General features: G+C 44.2%; 1 protein-coding gene across 2 annotated transcripts; it reads right to left on the minus strand.

Annotated features, from left to right (window-relative positions):
• Positions 1–345: 345 nt before the first annotated feature.
• Positions 346–20,053, minus strand: Flvcr1 (FLVCR choline and heme transporter 1). Of its 2 annotated transcripts, XR_012912117.1 has the most exons (11): positions 19,252–20,053; positions 15,330–15,474; positions 9,420–9,560; positions 8,334–8,401; positions 7,382–7,485; positions 6,001–6,111; positions 5,669–5,774; positions 4,815–4,926; positions 3,126–3,193; positions 2,834–2,969; positions 346–2,653 (listed from the first exon to the last, which is right to left on the minus strand). XR_012912117.1 is itself a non-coding variant. In XM_075989473.1 (10 exons), exons 1-10 carry the CDS (start codon positions 19,969–19,971, stop codon positions 2,901–2,903), a joined length of 1,644 nt encoding a protein of 547 aa, XP_075845588.1. In that variant the 5' UTR covers positions 19,972–20,053; the 3' UTR covers positions 346–2,900. The 2 variants fall into 2 exon arrangements, 1 of the variants encoding a protein (XP_075845588.1); XM_075989473.1 differs by having other exon boundaries at positions 346–2,969.
• Positions 20,054–21,402: the final 1,349 nt, after the last annotated feature.

Genomic DNA, 21,402 nt, shown 5'->3' on the forward strand with positions numbered 1-21,402 from the left:
TTTATTTATTTATTTATTTATTTATTTATTATGTATACAATATTCTGTCTGTGTGTATGCCTGCAGGCCAGAAGAGGGCACCAGACCTCATTACAGATGGTTGTGAGCCACCATGTGGTTGCTGGGAATTGAACTCAGGACCTTTAGAAGAGCAGGCAATGCTCTTAACCTCTGAGCCATCTCTCCAGCCCCCTCTTACGTAATTTTTAAGTAAACATTTTATTCTCTGTCAAGGGCTGGTCCCAGTGGGTTTATTTACCTCCATGGTCTCTCTAAGATCACATGACCATTTTGTAGCTTCCACACATACCGGGCACCAAAACTTGTTTTTAAAATACACAAGTGTAGCATTAAAAAAATAAATTTATTTCAAGTATGAAATAATGAAGAAAAAACACATAAGGAAATTATAAAAATAGCAAAAATAAGATTAGAAATGAAGACATCAGACACAGGTGCTGTTCTAGTTACTAACACAAACATTTCACACGAAACATTTCTCCAACATTCCCAAAGACAACAGCCATGTTCACAGTGCTTCTGAGTGCAACGGCGTCTGAGAACACAACTGTGCTCCTAAATCGTCTGCTAAACTGACACAGGTGATAATTACTACTTCTAAAGCTATGACACAAAATTATATCAAATCCTCACCTTCTATGTTATCTACAACATTCACTTAAAATACTGACGACATCAGGAATTTACTTTGCATTGTTACATCGTACGTTATACCTTTCCAAACAATGGCAAAGCACACATATGCTTTTCAGACATTAAATATTCCAGCTTCCGACTGTGATTTGTTCAGAGTTTCGGGAACTCAACAAGCACATGATTGTTGTAAACAGTACTGTCCATTTAAAGATAGAAACAGTTGGGGGAAACTGTGTTTTTGGTCATCTTTAACCTGTGGCATAAATATCAAAAGAAGTTACTGATTATACAGATTGATTTGCCTGAACTACAGACGGGCTAAAAAGGTTAAAAAGCTACTGAAAGACCCTGTCTTTACACAGGAGCAATACAACTGGTCATTCAATTGTCCGAGGAGTTTTACTTGAACTAGATTTCCCGTGGTGCAGTGATCTGCTCTACTCCATGATGGATGAAGACAGGGTTTCTCTGTGGAGCCTTGGCTGTCCTGGAACTCACTATGTAGACCAGGCTGGCCTCAAACTCAGAGACCTGCCTGCCTCTATATCCCAAGTATAGGAATTAAAGGTGTGTGCCATCACTGCCCAGCAAACAACAATATTTTTAAGAGGTCTTTAAGATCAGTGGTTCTCAACCTTCATAATGCAATGTCCCTTTAACACAGTTCTTCATGTTGTGATGACCCCCAACCATAAAATTATTTCATTGCTCCTTCATAACTGTAATTTTGCTACTATTACAAATCATAATATAAATATCTGATATGTAATCCCTGTGAAAGGGTCATTCAACTCCCAGAGGGGTCGCAACCCATAGGTTGTTTTAGATCAAAGTTAAAGAATTTATTTCCTGAATCACGAAAATGCTGCCAGAGAGGCTAAATGATGTGTCCAGAGTTACCATGACAGAACATACCAAGGACACAAAACCAGGTCCTGATCCTGAGCGATAGTAACTCTTCCAGTACATTTTCCAGTGTCAGATTCTACACAGATTATAGCATTTGATGAAAATGAATAATATCAAAATAAATCAATGTATATATTGCCTAAATCAAAGTTGCATGTGTTTCAAACATATTCATTACAAGATTGGCTTTTCTGCGTGCTTTTTGATGTAATTTTTTGGTAAAATTTAAAAAATTACACTATTTAAATGTTACTGTTGATAAAACGTCATGGCGCTATGCCTAGAGTCGGAGTGCCAATGTCTCACTGTGAACAAGACAGTGGTAGGCACTGTGAAAACTCACTTGGTCCCATTCCCCTTGCCCTGAGCATCGACGCCCACAGAGTGGTGACCACGTACACTCTGAGGTGGAGGAGAACCTGTCCCCAGCACTCACAGAGCATGTGCAGAGGCTGGGCAACCTTCAGAGGGCAAAGGTCAGAAAAATGATCCTGGAAACCCAGCAGCTAGTATTTCAAGGGCTCTCTGAAGTTAGCACAGACTCCTTATCTTAGGTATCTCCAAGGCAAATATTGATGTGACATAAGAAATCATGAGCTAGCACGTAACACAGATGAAATTTTCTTGAAAGAGAGTAAAAAATAGACAATGGGCGTGAAACTATTCTATTTTTAGAGTTGCACTGAAAATACAGTGTTAGCATTTATTTATTTGTATGAAGTCAGCACGGAGAGGAACTCCAGACAGTCTGGGTGTGCCTCGGCTCCTTAGCTAACCAGAGTATAATGGATTCTGTGATATGCTTTATACAACTGTTTTTTGTTTGTTTGTTTGTTTGTTTGTGGGACGGAATGTGTCACACACTGTACAACAAGAGCATGAAAGATGGGAAAAGTCCGAGGGCTTCTCTGGAATCCGATCCCAGCCCTGACCTCCAGCGAGCCAGCTTCCTGGTGTGTTCGGTGCTCACACTGCTCAGCCCAGCGAGACGACAGTTAACTGGAAACGCACTGGACGGGTCTGTATGTGAACTGCACACACTCTTGCATGTCTTACGGGAACTAGAGCCCCATAAAAAACATATGTTCTGAAAAAGTGTCAAGATTGCTACTTCATGGACACGCTACACAATTGAAAACGGACAATATTAGATGAACGGTAGTGTTAACAAGGCGCAGGTGAGGGCATTTTAACCAAATGTTGCCTAAATTAACAGTAAAAATAATATTCAGTGTTCACACAGTAATTTTCAAGTAAGTGTCCTCACTGCTCGCTCACACAGCTTCCCAGGGATGATGGCACGCCCATGCTGAGGGGCAGGCGCTGTCCCCTCCTCAGAGTGAAGATTCTGACTGCAGAGACATCACCTTTGGTTTCTGATCTGCCAGACTATCAACAGGCACCTGCAAAAGTAATTGACATTGAAGGGATGGACCACACCAACATGTTATTCAACAGACAATCAGTGAATTGACTCAAAAAATAAAGAATAAAAAATAAGAGTTGATCCCCATTTGCCCCCTGTGTGCTTAGAGCACAGCCACAGAAACGCTACTTACAGCTTTAACGGCTCCATTCGCCATCCCCATGTTTACGCTGTGCCTCCTCAGATCAGTCTTGATCAAGGCTAAAACAGAAACACCAAGAGTTACCACAAAAGGGTCGCCATCTCCTTCTGTGTTATACATGGAACACACGGTGTGGAGTGCTGATAGCAACTGTATTCTAACACGTGACACTCGGTACACAGTGCTGATAGCAACTGTATTCTAACACGTGACACACCACCATGTCTTATAGCAACTGTATTCTAACACGTGACACTCGGTACACAGTGCTGATAGCAACTGTATTCTAACACGTGACACACAGTACACAGTGCTGATAGCAGCTGTATTCTAACACGTGACACACAGTACACAGTGCTGATAGCAGCTGTATTCTAACACGTGACACTCGGTACACAGTGCTGATAGCAGCTGTATTCTAACACGTGACACACAGTACACAGTGCTGATAGCAACTGTATTCTAACACGTGACACACAGTACACAGTGCTGATAGCAACTGTATTCTAACACGTGACACACGGTACACAGTGCTGATAGCAACTGTATTCTAACACGTGACACTCGGTACACAGTGCTGATAGCAGCTGTATTCTAACACGTGACACACAGTACACAGTGCTGATAGCAACTGTATTCTAACACGTGACACTCGGTACACAGTGCTGATAGCAACTGTATTCTAACACGTGACACTCGGTACACAGTGCTGATAGCAACTGTATTCTAACACGTGACACACGGTACACAGTGCTGATAGCAACTGTATTCTAACACGTGACACTCGGTACACAGTGCTGACAGCAACTGTATTCTAACACGTGACACACGGTACACAGTGCTGACAGCAACTGTATTCTAACACGTGACACACGGTGCTGATAGCAACTGTATTCTAACACGTGACACACGGTGCTGATAGCAACTGTATTCTAACACGTGACACACGGTGCTGATAGCAACTGTATTCTAACACGTGACACACGGCGTGGAGTGCTGTGAGCGCCAGCTGCCCTCTGAGCTGGGAAGACACCTAGGTGTTGGGCTTTAACCACCAGCATCCGTCAGCTACAGACACAGGTGTGACAGTGGGGTGTAGAAATGGAGGAAAAGTGGTGAGTTCAGAATTCCTTGTTTGGCCGGATGAGTGGAGGACAGTGCGAGCTAAGGGAAATACGAGAGAAACAGGCCTGCACTGCGGGAACACAGTGAACTGGGTTCTGAACAGGGAGCCCTAAGGTGCCCATAGGTCCAAGTGGAAGGTGATAAGACACATGAGATAAATAATTCATATAATTCTTGTAAGTTTTTTAGGATTATTTTTATTTTACCTATATGGTGTGTGGCTTGCATGTATGTCTGTGCAGTGCCAGAGGAGGCCAGAAGAAGGCATGGGATCCTCTGGGACCAGCGTTAGATGTTGTGAGCGACCATTTGGGTGCTGGGAATTAAACCCGGGTCCAGTGAGTCATTTCTCCTGTATTGTCCAGTATTGTCTTTTACACAGAGTAGTGGCATTAAATTTGGAACCACCAAAATGAAAGGACAGACTCACATCCTGAGAGGAAAAACTGTGTTGTGCTTCTTATTTTATTTTTCACCCCAGAATTGTGCAAAGCCATGAGGCAGCAACGCACACAACTGAAGACAGATGAGACGGTGCACATACTCAGCACTCACCTGTCAGAATGATGCCCAAGAACATCCAGGCACAGAGGAAAAGGTTTCCTGCCACAGGATCATAGTCTGACATGAGCTTTCCCTGAGCCAAGGTGAACAAAATTCCAAATATCTAAAATAAAATTCATGAAATAATTTTTATTAATTTTCTGTTTTATTTATTTGTTTGTATTCTGAGATAGGGTTTCTCCATGTAACAGCCCTAGCTGTTCTGGAATTCGCTTTGTAGACCAGACTGGCCTCAAACCCACACCTGCCTCTGCTTCCCGGTACTGGGATTAAAGGTGTGCGCCGCCACTGCACGGCCACCCCTCTACTGTTTTATAACAAGTACACACACCCACAGAGCCCTCCTTAACTGACCTTTATGATTTGACTTCTAGAAACAACCACTAAAAATCAGGATCATTAACCCACAAAGTCAGGCCAAGTTCACTGCTCACTGACCATAGGAATCACCTGGCTTTTGCTGGTTTTGTTTGTTCCATCTTTTGAGGCAGAGTTTCATACACCCAGGCTGGCCTCAAACTCATGATATAGCTAACACTGACCTTGAACTCCTGGTCCTCCTGTCTCTACCTATCAAGTGCTGGGGACTGCTATCACCACACCTGGTTAGCTGTCTTGGGTTAAGAAGAAGCAGAGGGGACTGGAGAGATGGCTCAGCAGTTAAGAGCACTGCCTGCTCATCTATAGATCTGAGTTCATTTCCTAGCAACCACCTGGTGGCTCACAACCATCCGTAATGAGATCTGGTGCCCTCTTCTGGCCTGCAGGCAGACATGCAGGCAGAACACTGGATACATAATAAATAAATCTTTTTAAAAAGCAGCAGCCGCAGAAAAGAGGATTACCTGAGCAGCAGCATTGAGAAGTCCAGAGGACGTGCCTTCAGATTCAGGGTAAGTGATCTCAACAGCAAATTCAAAGCCCAGAGGGAGGTAACCAGTCATGAAGAAGCTAGGAGAACAAGACCATGAGACAGGTGGGCCGTGAGAAGGGCGGGCACTTGGACTGCCGAGGCTCATCTATTTTTACCAACAGCACACCAAAATAGCTTAAACTTTTCTGCTATACTTCTGAGGAACTGTATATTTATATGTACATAATGGACCTTCAGAGTTTAAGCTATCAAAAGGACCTTTGGGGGGCCTTTTACACACTCCTTCGCACACCTGACACTTACCCAAGGATCCCACCAGTAACGAACACCACAATGATGTACCCAAGGTCCAGTGTGAACGTAAACACAAGCATCCCAACGAACGACAACACGTACACGATCAGAGTCGTCTGCCTAGAACAAAGACAACATCATCAATGGTTCCCTCCTGATTCTCCTAAGGCACACAGAAAAACGTGGCTGGCTACCACAAACTACCCTTCTCATCTGCGGATAATGTGGCTAGCTCAACAACAATCTTGCCATAGAAAAGAACATTTTTTTTTCAAAGTTTACAACATAAAAAAAAGACAAGATAAAAAAAATCTGGTGCTTCCCTAGGAGGGCTCTTTTTAGACAGAAACAGCCTACTGAAGGGGCAGGAAGGTTTGTAAAGCATTCATGTAGGTAGATCGCTGAAACACTCCCGCCAAGTCTTAGTCAGATATGGTGGTTCATGCTGCTGTCCTGCAGTCAGGCAGCTGAGCAGGACGACAGAGCTCCAAGACAGCCTGAGCTACCTAGTGAAACCCCGTCCTTTAAAATCAATGTATCTTTACGTATGCACCATGCGTGTATCTACTGTAACCCCGTCCCTTAAAATCAATGTATCTTTACGTATGCACCATGCGTGTATCTGCTGTAGCCCCATCCCTTAAAATCAATGTATCTTTACATATGTACCATGCGTGTATCTGCTGTAGCCCCATCCCTTAAAATCAATGTATCTTTACATATGTACCATGCGTGTATCTGCTGTAGCCCCATCCCTTAAAATCAATGTATCTTTACATATGCACCATGCGTGTATCTACTGTAGCCCCGTCCTTTAAAATCAATGTATCTTTACGTAGGCACCATGCGTGTATCTACTGTAGCCCCGTCCTTTAAAATCAATGTATCTTTATGTATGCACCATGCGTGTATCTGCTGTAGCCCCGTCCTTTAAAATCAATGTATCTTTACGTAGGCACCATGCGTGTATCTACTGTAGCCCCGTCCCTTAAAATCAATGTATCTTTACGTATGCACCATGCGTGTATCTACTGTAGCCCCGTCCTTTAAAATCAATGTATCTTTATGTATGCACCATGCGTGTATCTGCTGTAGCCCCGTCCCTTAAAATCAATGTATCTTTACGTATGCACCATGCGTGTATCTACTGTAGCCCCGTCCCTTAAAATCAATGTATCTTTACGTATGCACCATGCGTGTATCTACTGTAGCCCCGTCCCTTAAAATCAATGTATCTTTACGTATGCACCATGCGTGTATCTACTGTAGCCCCGTCCCTTAAAATCAATGTATCTTTACGTATGCACCATGCGTGTATCTGCTGTAGCCCCGTCCCTTAAAATCAATGTATCTTTTCGTATGCACCATGCGTGTATCTACTGTAACTTACTTGTAGGTTTTGGTGTAATCCAGCCATAAGCCACAAAGAATGGAGCCCACCATTCCAGCTACCACCAGCGTTAGCCCAATCCTTCCAGCATTCACCTCTTCTCCCTAAAACAATGTGATAATCAGATCTCTCTAATTCAAGCTGACGGTTCATATTCCCATACATTCACAGTTAACGGAAATAATCATATAAAAGCAAGCAAGCACACAATAGGAAGATTCGCCACACGGGCTAGAGTTGTGTTTTTGGAGAGGGTGGTTTATTGAAGAAAACATTCTATTGTGAAACAACAGCAATGACAAAAACGATGATAAAATAATGAAAGAAATAAAAAAGGCACCATTTCAGGGGTAGTCCATGGTTGTACTTACTTTTTCTTAGGACTCTGAAATCACTTAGATATGTGCAAAGAGAGAGCTAAGGGCACCGCTTTTACACAGTAAAAGTGCCAGCTCCTTTTTAAGAGAGAGGCCAGTCTGACCTATGTTTAAGCTTACAAGGTTTGTGTCTTTCCTTATAACCAAATTACGGTTTTACCACAATGCTAATCATCTTTACTTTCAATGTGTGTTTTGCAAATTAGGTTAAATACGCATAATAACAAGTATGGGAGATAGTGATTTTGAACTGAGTTTACACACTGAGTCCAGGGGACCAGAGCAAACCCGACCGGTGGGACACCAGGCATCACACGGATAACTCAAGAATGTGGCCCTCCACTTTAACTGTGAGACCCATCTGACTTTGAGTCCTGAATCTGCTTTCTTCAGCTTTTCCCACCTCTTAGTTGTAGAGTGAATGCTGTCTTTTAAAAAACAGAAGTCAATCTTTTGCATCCACAAGGTTGATCCTTCATTTTAGGACCATGCTAATGTAAATTATACTGTTAAAGAAAAAGTCTTGGTCAAGCATACACTATAAAAGCAGAAGCTCGCCAGGCACAAAAGCTTACCACATAATATGTCAGTATCATTTGATTTAATAATGTCGAAACAGAATAAAATGCTCCAGTCATGATACCTACAAAGAAAAAATATAAGTTCATCATTCTCTGAAATAACAAGGAACGCTATGCGATATGTAAAATACATAATAATCAGACAGTCAGGAAGACTAATAGCACCACTGCCACCTTTTGGAAGCTGGACAGAAGGACCGAACACTAGGTTTCCTAGAGATCTGTGCTGGAATCTTGGTCTCCCCGAAGGGGAGGGGCAAAGGTGATGGAACCTTCAAGGGGTGGGACCTAGAACAAGGAGATGAGGCACAGGGGCTCTTTGGAGTGAGTCAGTTATGAGCTGAGGAGGCTGTTGTAAAATAAGGCCACCAGACAGCTCGGCCTACTTGGCACATGCTGTCATGATGCTTCCAGGGTTTCTCACCAGAGACCAAGCAGGTGGGGCTACCCGGTCTCGAACTTTCCAGAGATATGAAATAAATGCACCTCTTTTCTTGATAAAACATCTTGATCTCGGAATTTTAAATTTCATATGTGTATTCATGAATAATTAGAATTATTCTGCATATAATAAGCTTTATAAGTAGTATGTATCTATAACTTGGTCTTCCCACTCAGTTGTGTGGTTCGGGAGACAGGTTCCACTCTAGTTCCCTGGTTTTTTCTACTGTGTAATAGTCCACAGTGTGAGTTATCTATTGTCTTATCAACAGACATTTAACATCCCTCCCCCCAGGTTTTCAGAATTTAAAACAAGGCTGTAGTTGATATTAAGATTTTACTCCTAAACACAATGGTGTGTTTCTCTAAATATAACTGTAAGTGGAACTTCTACATTCTAGATGGAATACCCCACCAGGACTCAAAATTCATACAGTACTTCTGAGATCTGCTCATTTTTTTTTCTATTTTAAAAACATTAGAAAAATCCTTTTAGGAACTTTTGCTTAACACTTACGTTCATAATTAGGCTATGGTGTTTTTGAACCAACCTCATCAATGTTCCAGCCACTAGTGGCAATAAAAAGAATCCGTGGCGCTCTAAGGTGTGTGGTCACCGACGAGCACCACGCCACTTACCGTAACTAACCAGCAGGAGAACAAAGGGGACGTTTCTGAACAGGTTCCAGATGGAGCTCTTGTAGGAGTACTTCGCAGGGGGGCTGTCCTGCAGGGCTGCCTGAGCCTGACTTGGCGGTAACAAAGGCTTTTCCTTGAATGCTGGGAACGTGTGAAAAGGAACACATATGACTAACCTTCCTCTGCGACACCCACATCGCACGTGATTAAGTCTATGCATCTTTCTTAGTGAGAGGAGCGACTTTGGTTCAGGATTAAAGAGGCAGTCAAAGTCTTCTATGGCCAAGTTACTGTTTTTTTGGTTTTTTCCCTTTAGCTCTCTGAACTAAAACTCAGAGATCTGGCCAATTCATTGCCCAATGACACCAACTGCATTTTTACAATCCCGATCGATGTTTACTACGTCAAGGACTTGACTGTTAAGCTCAGTCCCTCGGGAGAGATGAATGCTTGGATTCAGTGGCCTTCCCAGGTAGCAGCCACCCACCATGTCTCCATCGCCACAGATCCCAGATGTACATGTCCCTGATCCTTAGAGATTTCATGGAAAATGCACTTTAGAACTAACAGGTAAATTCAGAAGGGGAGCACACGGGGAGAAGCCACGTTCTCTAAGACTGTAATTTCTGCTTTCCCTCCGCCCACCTCCCCTGCTCTTCTCTCAGAGCTACCCTGTGCACAGTGGAGCCCCTCCCCCTCCCTCTCATCATTTCCCCCTTTTCTCATCCCTTTTCCCTTTCCTAACAATTTCTTCTTCTTGGTTGGAAGAGGCCTACTTTATGTTCAATTTGAAGTGGGTTAGGTCTGATGTCTCTGGCTGTCAAGTGGAATCATCTGGAAATTTAAAATTAATACTGATTTTGAGGCTCTATGTAAAGTTTAATGAGCAGAATCTCCAGGGCGGAACATGAGACTATGCTAAAGAGAAAAATTCTTGGATGTTCCCAGTGCACAGACATATTTGAGAGTTACTGGGGAAGAAACAATCCTGTAACTCCCACAAAATGTTATGAGTCATCATTCTATTGGCTGGTAAGAATAAAAAAATTAAAGTTTTTGTTGGAAAAAAATTTTAATAATGGAAATTTAAAATGTTTTAAAGAAAAATTAATAATTAAAATTAATAATGATGTAGCTAAAACCAAACTACTTTGGAGCTCAGAACTAGTTCAAGAGGGACAGAACGCATAGGTACTTATTTGTAGCTCTTACATTGGAGCCCGGTAGACACAGAACCTTTAGCTGCCGCAGCTCTTCCTTCCTCTTCCTTTCTCCCTATCTGATCCTTGCACTGTTAGGAGGCTCGTGTCTGTCCTGCAAGTCTCTCTGTGCTCTAGTTGGACAGGAGATATTTCTTTTTATTAGCATAGGTAATACAAAACTTTCACAGTAGTAAATCAAGATTTCAGACTATAAATAATTGTAGCCATGAGTTTCCAATAAGTCTTAAATATCTTTCCTAGATTTAAATTTACTATAAAAAACAAATCAAAATAAACCAAAAATGGATTTAAAAACTCACATAAATTAAAAATAGCCCTCTCCAGTCTTTAGCTCCATTCAGGTTTACTTTCTGAACACAAGAATCAACCTCCAGTTTCAGAGAGATGAAGTATCTCTTGGCAAATGTAACCTGTACCTACCAACTACACACCGTGGGAAGACAGACTCCTGTACCCACCAACTACACACCGTGGGAAGTCAGACTCCCGTACCCACCAACTACACACTGTGGGAAGTCAGACTCCCGTACCCACCAACTACACACTGTGGGAAGTCAGACTCCCGTACCCACCAATCACACATTGTGGGAAGTCAGACTCCCGTACCCACCAACTACACACTGTGGGAAGTCAGACTCCCGTACCCACCAACCACACATTGTGGGAAGTCAGACTCCCGTACCTACCAACTACACACCGTGGGAAGTCAGACTCCCGTACCCACCAACTACACACCGTGGGAAGTCAGACTCCCGTACCCACCAACTACACACCGTCAGGTCAGACTCAGTGCTACCTCAGGAAAACAAGGACCAAAAGGTCATCTGTCTATGACCTTTCTATGTTGTGCAGCTATCTCAAAGTAGGAAATAGGTCCTTTTGTTTTTCTTTTTTTTTTTTGAAATGGGGACCTCTTTTTTTCCCACTAAAAACCTGTGCCAATAAAAGAGTTGATTATTAGCTCCAAGTAGCCGCTGATCTCCACCCGGCACTGGGCACATGAAGTTGCCAAGAGTTTGAGGAGCCCCTCGAGCTACGGTAAAGAAACGGGGACGTCCAGAGCCCTTCTGTGAGTGCGTGAGCCTCAGGCAGATCTACACACTGTCCATCAGAAGGCAAATAAATACACGATCAGCCCCTGCCCCGTCTTATGTGCGTCTCAGTGTCAGAGTCTCATTAGGTAAATGGAAACGACAATAACGAGCTGCTATAAAGATCACAAAACTATGTAAAATTTTATAATTATCAGTGCTACATAAAATGAATTGTCTCGTTTGAAATATATTCACTTAAAGTGGAACTCAGTGGGGCACGTCCTTAATCCCAGAACTCGGGAGGCAGAGACGGGTGGATCTCTGTGACTTTGAGGCCAGCCTGGTCTGCAGAGTGAGTTCCGGAACACCCAGAGCTACACAGAGAGACCAAAAATAAAAAATAAATAAATACAATATTCACTTAAAAAACAGACTTTGCCTCAAGAGCTTAAAATACTTATAGATTAAGTAAGTAAAATGCATCTCTACTAAAAGTTTTATAGCCAATGTAGACATCTTGAATAGAAGAATCAAAAGTACAATGACACAGCTATGCTATACACTCTTGTGTTTATGTAGACTAATATTGAATTAAATGTTTTTTCTTTTTTAGGGGGTGGGGGAGTTTGAGACATCGTTTCTCTAGCCTTGGCTATACTGGAACTCACTGTATAGACCAGGTTGGCCTTAAACTCAGAGATCGCCTGCCTCTGCCTCCCAGGTGCTGGTAAAGAATCTTGAGGCCAAAATCGTGTGGTGTGTGCTTACTCAGGCTTTGGTGCACACCTACGATCCAAATGTGAGAGGCCAGATTCTCCAAGAATGAGGAACTAGCATGGATTCAGTAGAAGGCTAGGGTTAGTTCCTCGGAGTCCCAGCCAGCTTCCATCCACACCCCACGAGGACAAGGAAGTCACACAAAGTGAACCTTTCAGGAAGTCCTAGTTCAACATATGTCATGTCACTAAAAACTGTAATTTATGCTCATAAATTATATGGATCTGGCTGAATTTTTAAGTAATTATCAGTAGAATTTAGAGGGATGTAAGCGCATCTCTTCTAGCGAATAAGGCACTTCAAGTAAGAATTTCCAAATTCAGTTTTCTACCTTAGCAAATATATCTGAGTACGACACAGTTGCCTTTCTAATTAATGTCACAATCTTCACACAATAATGGTTTGGTTTTTTGAGACAGGGCCTCGCGTAGCCAAGGATAACCTTGGATTCCCAATCCTCTGGTACCTACCTCCCAAGTACTGGGCTTATAGTATATGCCCCCTTGACTAATTCTTACTTTGCTTTTATACTATGTCTAGAGTCATAAGATTAAATAAAAATGTAGGGCACTAGGGCTGGAGAGATGGCTCAGAGGTTAAGAGCACAGACTGTCCTTCCAGAGGTCCTGAGTTCAATTCCCAGTGACTACATGGTGGCTCACAACCACCTGTAACAAGATCTGGTGCCTTCTTCTGGCCTACAGGGATACACGCATACAGAGTGCTGTATACAAAATTAATAAATATTTTATAAAAAAGTAGGATACTAAAACAAACTTGAAAACAAGCCCTTTTTTATTCCACTGTTTCCAGACCTCCACTTCTGTTTCCACTCTCAACCCACAAGCTACAAGTACATCAGTAACTAGTTAGATATGTAAACACCTCACTCCTTAATTCCTCAAACTACTAAAGATAATAACCCCACAGTCCTACCTATTCTATTGTTCTTACTCCTGTTCTAATAGTTTACACATATATACATGTCATGAAAAACTTCAACTATAGATATTATTTTTAAGGTTTCATTTTTATTTTAGATTTATTTCATGTGTATGCATGACTTGCCTGCATGTCTTCATGTATAGCATTAGTGTCTGGTGTCCACGGAGAGGGCATCTCTGGAACTCTGGTTGTGCGCTAGCTACATGTGCATGCTGGGAACGGAACCAGGTCCTCTGCAGCCAAGTACACAAGTGCTCTTAACCACTGAGCTATCTTTCCAATAATTAATTCATTAAAAATATCTCAGCTTTTAGTTCCCTGTACAAGTTGTGTGTTGGTTTTGGGGGTTTTATTCACGTGAATGCAGTACACAAGGTCCCCTGTAGCTGGAATCACAGGTTATGGGTTACCCAATGACATGGGTGCTGGGAACACAACTTGGGTCCTCTGCAAGAGCAGAAAGTGCTCTTAGCTGCTGAGCCATCTCTCCAGTCCTTTCTTTTCATAACGACATCTTTTATAATTAATTATTCATTTCTTGTGAGGAGCTCAACTGAAGACTCAACAAGGCGAGAGCCTGAGATGTATGTGATTACACATAAGTGACTGGAAGACATTTTATACTTAACCCTACTGAAGGGCAAGATCCGCTTCTCTAAAGTGCACAGCAGCGACATTTCCTATTTTGTCAAGCAAGCCAAATGCACCAACCGGAAAGGCAGATTCGAGGTTCCCTCACAGTGTGCATTTTGTTAAAATACTAAAAGAGTAAAGGAAAACTTGCCCTTTTCAGCAGTGTGTACAGCACAAACACGCCACTCCCTGACTAATGGCAACGATAAAAAACAAGACGCCAACCGCACGTCCTGGCATACTTCAGATGCCACGAAGAGAACATTCCGTTCATTATCTCAAGGGAAACTGCAGACGTGGGCTGAGCTTCCTATACCTGACCCTGCCGCTCATCCACCCAGGTAGTCAGCAGGTATTTCTCTGAAAACTCTATATTTGGAGATCACAAAATATGAAGTTTTCATTAATATCATAGCAAGGTAAAAAGTTCAATATGTAAGTCTAAAACCTCCAACTAAACAGGCTTTAACTATAAACGTTAATTAAGAGCTGGTCTGAGAACTGCATAGCTCCTTTTCTGATAAAACCCATCTAGGAGAGACTGAGAGTCTCACAGGCGCTGCCCCAGTCACGGCAGCGATGTATCTTAGACACGCCTAGCTTCTCCCCTAAAATCAAAACTGCCTCCCCTTAAAAATAAACTTTAAAAAAAAAAAAAAGCAGACCTTCCCAAAGCTTCTTCCAAGCTGGTGATGGCTGCTTGCAGCTGACTCTGACTGACTCCTTCAAAAGACAGGCCCAGACGAGAGGACTCGGGGACGAAGGGTGGCAGCCGGGCTTTGCTGAGGTGGCCTAGCAAGCAGACAGTTGCCACAGTTTGAAATTCTGAACAGCTCGATGCTGCCCAGGGTGATTCACAGGTCAACATTCTAAACCCAGTTAATGTTAAACTGGGGATCCCTGGGGGGTTCCTAGGAAAGGGAAGGTGTAGCCTGTGAGTGTCATTTTAAGCATGTCGGGCACTAGCTGCAGGCTAGGTAAGTACAGGATGCACACCACACGGATGGACATGGAAAGGGAAGCCAGGCAGCATGTTTGAAATGAACACTTACCAAGCTGTTAGTAGAAAGATAAATGGGACTGATTAGTCTTCAAACCCTTTAGAACGTTAAAAAGACAAGCAAACATGGTGTGAACCATAACATAGCCCTAGAGCTGCCCCACTCAGTACCTGGGCAAGACGTTGCACGGCACGAACAAAGAGTACTGGACACACCATCAGCAGAACTCCCCGGGTTGGTCATTCCCATCTATTTGTCATGCATTTATCTAGGTCTCAGGACAAACAGTTCACTTACCAATTACTGTTAAAAAAAATAAAAGTGTGGAGATAAATGCTGTTCCGTAAAACATGGTGTTGATGTTATAAGCCAGAAGGTCTGTGTTATTCTGCACGTTGGGCACTAAAACAGGTGGCAACAAAAAGCCAACTGCAGCTCCAAGCTGTAAAATAAACAGTCCTGTTAATGACTATCAATAGCAAACAGAGCAAATGATGAAGAACGGCAGTACGTACAAAGACGCACTGTAAATCCTAAAAAGTCTGTTCTAATGTCTCTGTTCTACTATACTGATGAAGAAAAACTGCTGCCAAACTTCTCCCTTATATCTGATGAGGGATTAAAAAAACTCCTACAACGTGGGGAAATATTTCCAAATCCTATCTGATAAGGAACTAGCATGCAGAATAAAAAGTTTTTTTTTTTAACAAACCAACAACAAAAAGATAAGAATCCCAATGTTAAGTGGGCCAAATACTTGAAAAGACGTTCTTCCAAAGAAGATACGCAAGCAGCTGAGAAGAATATAGAAAAAAAAAGTCAATATCATGTTGTTAATGGAAATACAAATCAAAATGACAATAATACTCTATCTTACATCCACTGGGATGAGTGTGATTATAGAAACAGAAAATAAGTATTCACACCAGACAGTGGTGGCACATGCCTTTAACCCCAGCACTTGGGAGGCAGAGGCAGAGGCAGAGGCAGGCTGATCTCTGGGAGTTCAAGGCCAGTCTGGTCTACAAAGTGAGTTCGGGACAGCCAGGGTGGCTACACAGAGAAACCTTGTCTCAAACCAAACAAACAAACAAGCAAACAAAGGAAAAGTGTTCACAAGGGTGGGAGAAACTTGAACCCTGTAGACTGCTGTCCAAATGTAAATGGTACAGCCACTATGGACACAGTTTGGCAATTTCTTCAGAAATTTAACACAGAACTGAAATACGATGTTTCAATTCCACTTGTAGGTACATGCCCCCAAACTAAAAATAGATAGTCAAATCAACTACACTCAAATACGGCAACCCCATTCACAGACCCAAAACATGGTAATAACCTAGACTTTTATCTGGCATGTTCACACAAAGAAGCATATTCATCTGTAAGAAAGAATGAAGTACTCATGTATACCATGGACTTTGAAAACACGAGAGAGAACTAAGTCAGACATAAAAAGACATACATTATATAATTCCATCTGTACAAAATAGTCAGCATAGACAAATTCATACAGAAAGCAATTAGGGGCTGGCAAGCTGGCTCAGTGGGTAAGAGCACTTGCTGAGCAAGCATGAGGACAAGAGTTCTAATCCCAGCACCCACACAATAAGCTGAGCATGGTCCTGTGCACACCTGTACCCACAGCTCTGGGTGTGAGGACAGGCGACGGTGACTTCCAGGGCCTGATGGCTGACAGCTTAGCTAAAACCCCTCAACTCCAGATTTATGAGACTCTTCTTCTAAAGAATAAGGTATAGGGTGTTTGCGGGCATCCAAAATCCCCTCTGGTTTTCAAGTGTGTACTCACCCAGCCACCTTCCTCCTACATGTACACCTGTACACACACACGGAGACACACACACACAAAAAGAAATTCAAGGAAAGAAAGTAAATGAACAATTACAAGATATGTGGAAAGTTACTCAGGGGGAAAAATGAATAACAGACAGTAATGAGCATTAAACATGCGTATTTTAAAATATATGAATAATAAACATGGGACGGTGATAAATGCTACATGGAGAGATAACATTTAATGGTGCAGTAAGAAAGTGACTGGGGAGCTCTTCTTGGAATCAAGAATGCTACTGGCTTTTTAAAATGAACTTGAGCCTGGTGGTGGAGGCACACCTTTAATCCCAGCACTTGGGAGGCAGAGGCAGGTGGATCTCTGTGAGTTCAAGGCCAGCCTGGTCTACAAGAGCTAGTTGCAGAACAGGCTCCAAAGCTGCAGAGAAACCCTGCCTTGAAAAACCAAGAAAGAAGAAAAAAAGAAGACAAACTGAACTCGCAGAGAGCTGAGCAGCTCTGCGTATGCAATCATGCAGTCTGAACAGGAAGAATATGCTAAGCATCGGAAGGAAGGTTTCTGCAAAGGTCCTTGTGCAAGTGCAAGCTGGGCACTGCTTAAGAAACCAAACACACAGTAAAGAGGTTTTGTAATTCACAGCGAAGACTTCACATTTAAGGACTCTGGGAAACCACTGGCGAACTTAAAGCACTTGTATTTGCAAAGGTTCCCTCTAGAGACCTGAAAAGATAAAAGCTACCATTCAGGAGCCGGACACACTTCTGTGTGAACAAGTTATATTATTACCTTTGGAAAATGATTCCATTCCTTAAAGTTTCAATTTCCCTGTCTATCATGTGTGGAAACTAATAGGTCCTAACCTTATAATAGGAAGCTGAATGACCATAAATCACTTCAATGCCACTCAGTAACTGTATGATACCACTGAATATTATTATGCATGGTCATTCCATAAATGAGGCTGAAAATGCACACTGGGTCGTGATGAGCAACTGTCCAGTTTACAGGAGCTGAGGAAGGAACAGAACACCTTAGGAGAATACAGGAAGACCCAGAATGTGCCGACAGAGGGAAGTCCACCCATAAGTAAATGTTTCCATTTATTAACCATAAAATTGATGCTTCATAGATAGGGAGTTGATAATATTTTTGTTATGGTCAATGAAGCATTAATCTTGAATAGAATTTAGAAACAAAAATATCTTGAGAAAACATCTGCTATCCAAATATAAACAAACAACCAGTCAAGGTATCAATATAAATTATTTTGACTACATGGCAATTATAGTTTAGGTGACTCTTCTGCGTTTTTAGAGAAAGTAAGTAAATCTAACAAATTAAACACACACGTTTAGTCTTTTAGGGTCTTTTAAACCACTATCTTGATCCAAGTGGGATTTGAAGTAGGAAAGTAACATTTTCTGGTTACACAACTGCATGTAGCAATATATGTATAACAAGGGAGGGGCAACTAGATTTCCTTCAACTGAATGAATACTAAATATCCTTTACAACAGTGACATTTACAGTAGTGACAAAAACATCTGGTGTTACAAGTGCCCTCTATTAAGAATTTAAATCACAATAAGAGAACTAGGCTGAAATTAACAAATGCAAACGGAACAGCGGGTTGGCTCAGTCAGGTGTTTGGGAGGCTGGCAGGATTCACCAGAGCTAGGAGTCTGCCAGGGGTACACAGAGAATTCCAGGCCAGCCTGGAGTGAAGGAAACCCTGTTTCAAAATAAATAAATAAATAACAAAGCGCACACACGCCCCCAAACAAGCCTTTTGCCTAGTGTTGCTTCTGGAATTCTAGTGGCATTTGAATTTATGACGGAGGGGAAAACAAGGTCATTTCTTAAGCGAGCCTTGGCTAACTAACCACTAACCATTCCATGATCAGCGATTTGCCTTCCACTGCCTGGCTGCTAAGAGCTAACAACTGAACTCAGTAATATTGCCAAGTCTTTATGACCATTTACTGAGCTTTCACTTAGACCTGCTCAGCACCTACCGAGCTGGCTTCATTACAAGTACAATTAAATCGGGGCTGTTCCAAGGGCATTCAGTATGGAAACAAACTTCACAGAATTCAACACCATCCTTCTGCAATGGTGACAAAATTACCTAGGAGATCTCCTTCACTGCCAAAGCTTCCGTGCGTGCCTGTGTGTAAACAACAGTGCAATCTCGGATGTTCTTTCACAGGAGCTGTCCTCCTCACCTGTCAGTGCTGGCTGGGAATACAACCTGGGGCCACCAAGCCCGGCTTTTCTCGTGGTGCTGACGCTCAGTCTTCACGCTTTTACCGTATGCTCTTTACCCACCGACCGTCGCCCTAGCCCCGCCTACGGCTTCCTACCGTCCTTAAGAGGATCCCAGTAGCAAGTCGTTCCAGTCTTTACCTGATTGCCCAGCACCGCGGTGGCACAAGCCGTTGACACCTCCTTGGGTCCAAACCACACGGAGGCGATGCGGGAGGGCAAGCCCAGGATGAAGACCTGCGCCACGGAGCACAGGCTCTGCCCCAGCATGGTGACCCAGAAGAGGTGCCGCTGCACGCTGCCGCACTTGACCCAGGCGCCCAGGCAGTTGAGGCCGGAGCCCAGCAGCGCCGTGAGCCGCAGGCCTCGCGTGTCCAGCAGCCAGGTGGCAGGGAAGATGAGGGGCACGTAGGCCAGCATGTACACCATGGACAGCCAGTTGATGTGCAGCGCCGACACGCCGTAGAAGCCCTCGAACACGTTGCTGATGATGCTGTACTGGATCCAATGGAAGGCGTTCACCAGCGAGTACGAGCTGAAGATGAGCAGCACCACGAAGCGCCGCGGCGACAGCGCCGTGCGCGGGGAGCGCGTGGAGACCGGGTCGTCCTCTCCACCGCCTGCGGGCAGCAGCCGGGCCTGGGTCTCCTCCTCCGCTGCCAGCAGGGCTTGGGGTCCGTCTGGGGCTCCCGCGATCACAGGGCCGTGTTCCGGGCCTCCGATCTCCGCCACAGGCCCTTCCTGCAGCTCCGCGTGCGCCTCCCCGTCCGGGGCGCCTCTCAGCACCGGAAGGTATCCGTTCGCCAGCGGGTGCCCGGGCGCCACGGCCGGCCCCTCCTCGTCGTCGTCGGGCCGCGCCATGCCTCCCAGCTCCCCGCCGGCTCCACGCTCCAAGCCCGGGGCCGAGCGCTCGACCGCGCCGCCCGCTGACAAAGTGGAGCTGCGCGCGCCGCACGGGGCAGTCGGGCTCTCGCCGGCAGGCTCCGCCCCCGGGGCGCCGCGTATCACAGGGTGACGGCGCTCCGGCCAATCATTGGACGCACTCGCAGGCCGGGAAGCCAATCAGGGAGTTGCCTGGAAGAGAGGCGGGATCAAACGGGTGAGGCGGTGAAGGGAGGCGTTCTGCCCCTCTTGGATGCTCTAGGCCTCTTCCAGAGCTCGCTCCGGGGTAACTTCGGGTTACCTTGGAAGGGGAGCTCGGGGAGCGCTGCAGTCCAGCCAGGGAAGAGGTCAGGAGCAGGCTCGTGCGGCCAGAAACCACCCGCCTCCATCTACCCAGAGGACCGAAGGCGATGGGACAAGGCGCAGCCCCTGCCTGCCTCTTGTTCCCACCCTGTGACCAGGACCGGATGAGGACAGAGCTCCAGAAGTCTCAGGGGCTTTCTGGACCACCGACAAAGTCAGCCTACATCCCTTTGGGAAGCTGTGTGTGGAAACACGGGGTGCCAGACTTTGACAGACTCCCCCTCCCTTTCCTTTCCGCTATTTTTTTAGACCGGGTCTCACTTTGTTGCCCTGGTTGGCTTGGGACTCTGTGGAGACAGGTCAACCCACAATTCATAGAGATCCACCTGTCTCTGCTTCCTGGGTGTTGGGATTAAAGATGGGCGCCCCCATGCCTGGATGAACTCTGTCTAATGGGCAAGGCATGGCTGTGGCACTAATGAACTCCCAATGGCTGAAGGTGCCTGCACAAGGCCTGAGCCAGACTGAGCTTTCACCTTCGGTCTTTGGGAGATAGGAGGGGAATTAATAGTGAGTCTTTGTAGATGGTGATGCAGCTGCTGGGAATTGCCCATGCTCTAGGGAATAGCTCCACAAAGCACTTTGTAAATGAATTCATTTTAAGAAAAAGCGTGATAAAGCGAGACTGCTCAGTGGGTAAAGTCTCCTTTTGCCAAGTCTACCAACCTGAGTTGATTCCTCAGCACCCACACGATGAGGGAGAGAACAGGCTCCTGTGAGTTATAGTCCTCTGACCTCCACACAGGAGCAGCCCACGCGGGTGCATGCACACACATACACACACACACACACACACACAGGAGCAGCCCACGCGGGTGCATGCACATACATACACACACACACACACACACAGGAGCAGCCCACGCGGGTGCATGCACATACACACACACACACACACACACACAGACAAGCACACACAGAGTCTATGATTAAAAAAAGAGAGAGAAAACATACATTTTTTCACAATATGATTTTGTAAATGTTGATTTGGACATTTTACATTACAGAGTAATGGTCTCTTGACTGAAAAAATATAAATAAATGTAG

Source organism: Microtus pennsylvanicus, chromosome 10 (genome assembly GCF_037038515.1).
Source record: "Microtus pennsylvanicus isolate mMicPen1 chromosome 10, mMicPen1.hap1, whole genome shotgun sequence".
NCBI classification, from domain to species: Eukaryota; Metazoa; Chordata; class Mammalia; order Rodentia; family Cricetidae; genus Microtus; species Microtus pennsylvanicus.

Coding starts and splice junctions, on each gene's coding strand:
- Flvcr1 (XM_075989473.1), bottom strand. CDS start 19,971: ATGGCGCGGCCCGACGACGACGAGGAGGGGCCGGCCGTGGCGCCCGGG. Junction 9,561..15,329: donor ATTTTTTTTAACAGTAATTG/GTAAGTGAACTG, acceptor ACACGTTCCCAG/CATTCAAGGAAAAGCCTTTG. Junction 5,775..6,000: donor GTTACTGGTGGGATCCTTGG/GTAAGTGTCAGG, acceptor TTGTTCTCCTAG/CTTCTTCATGACTGGTTACC.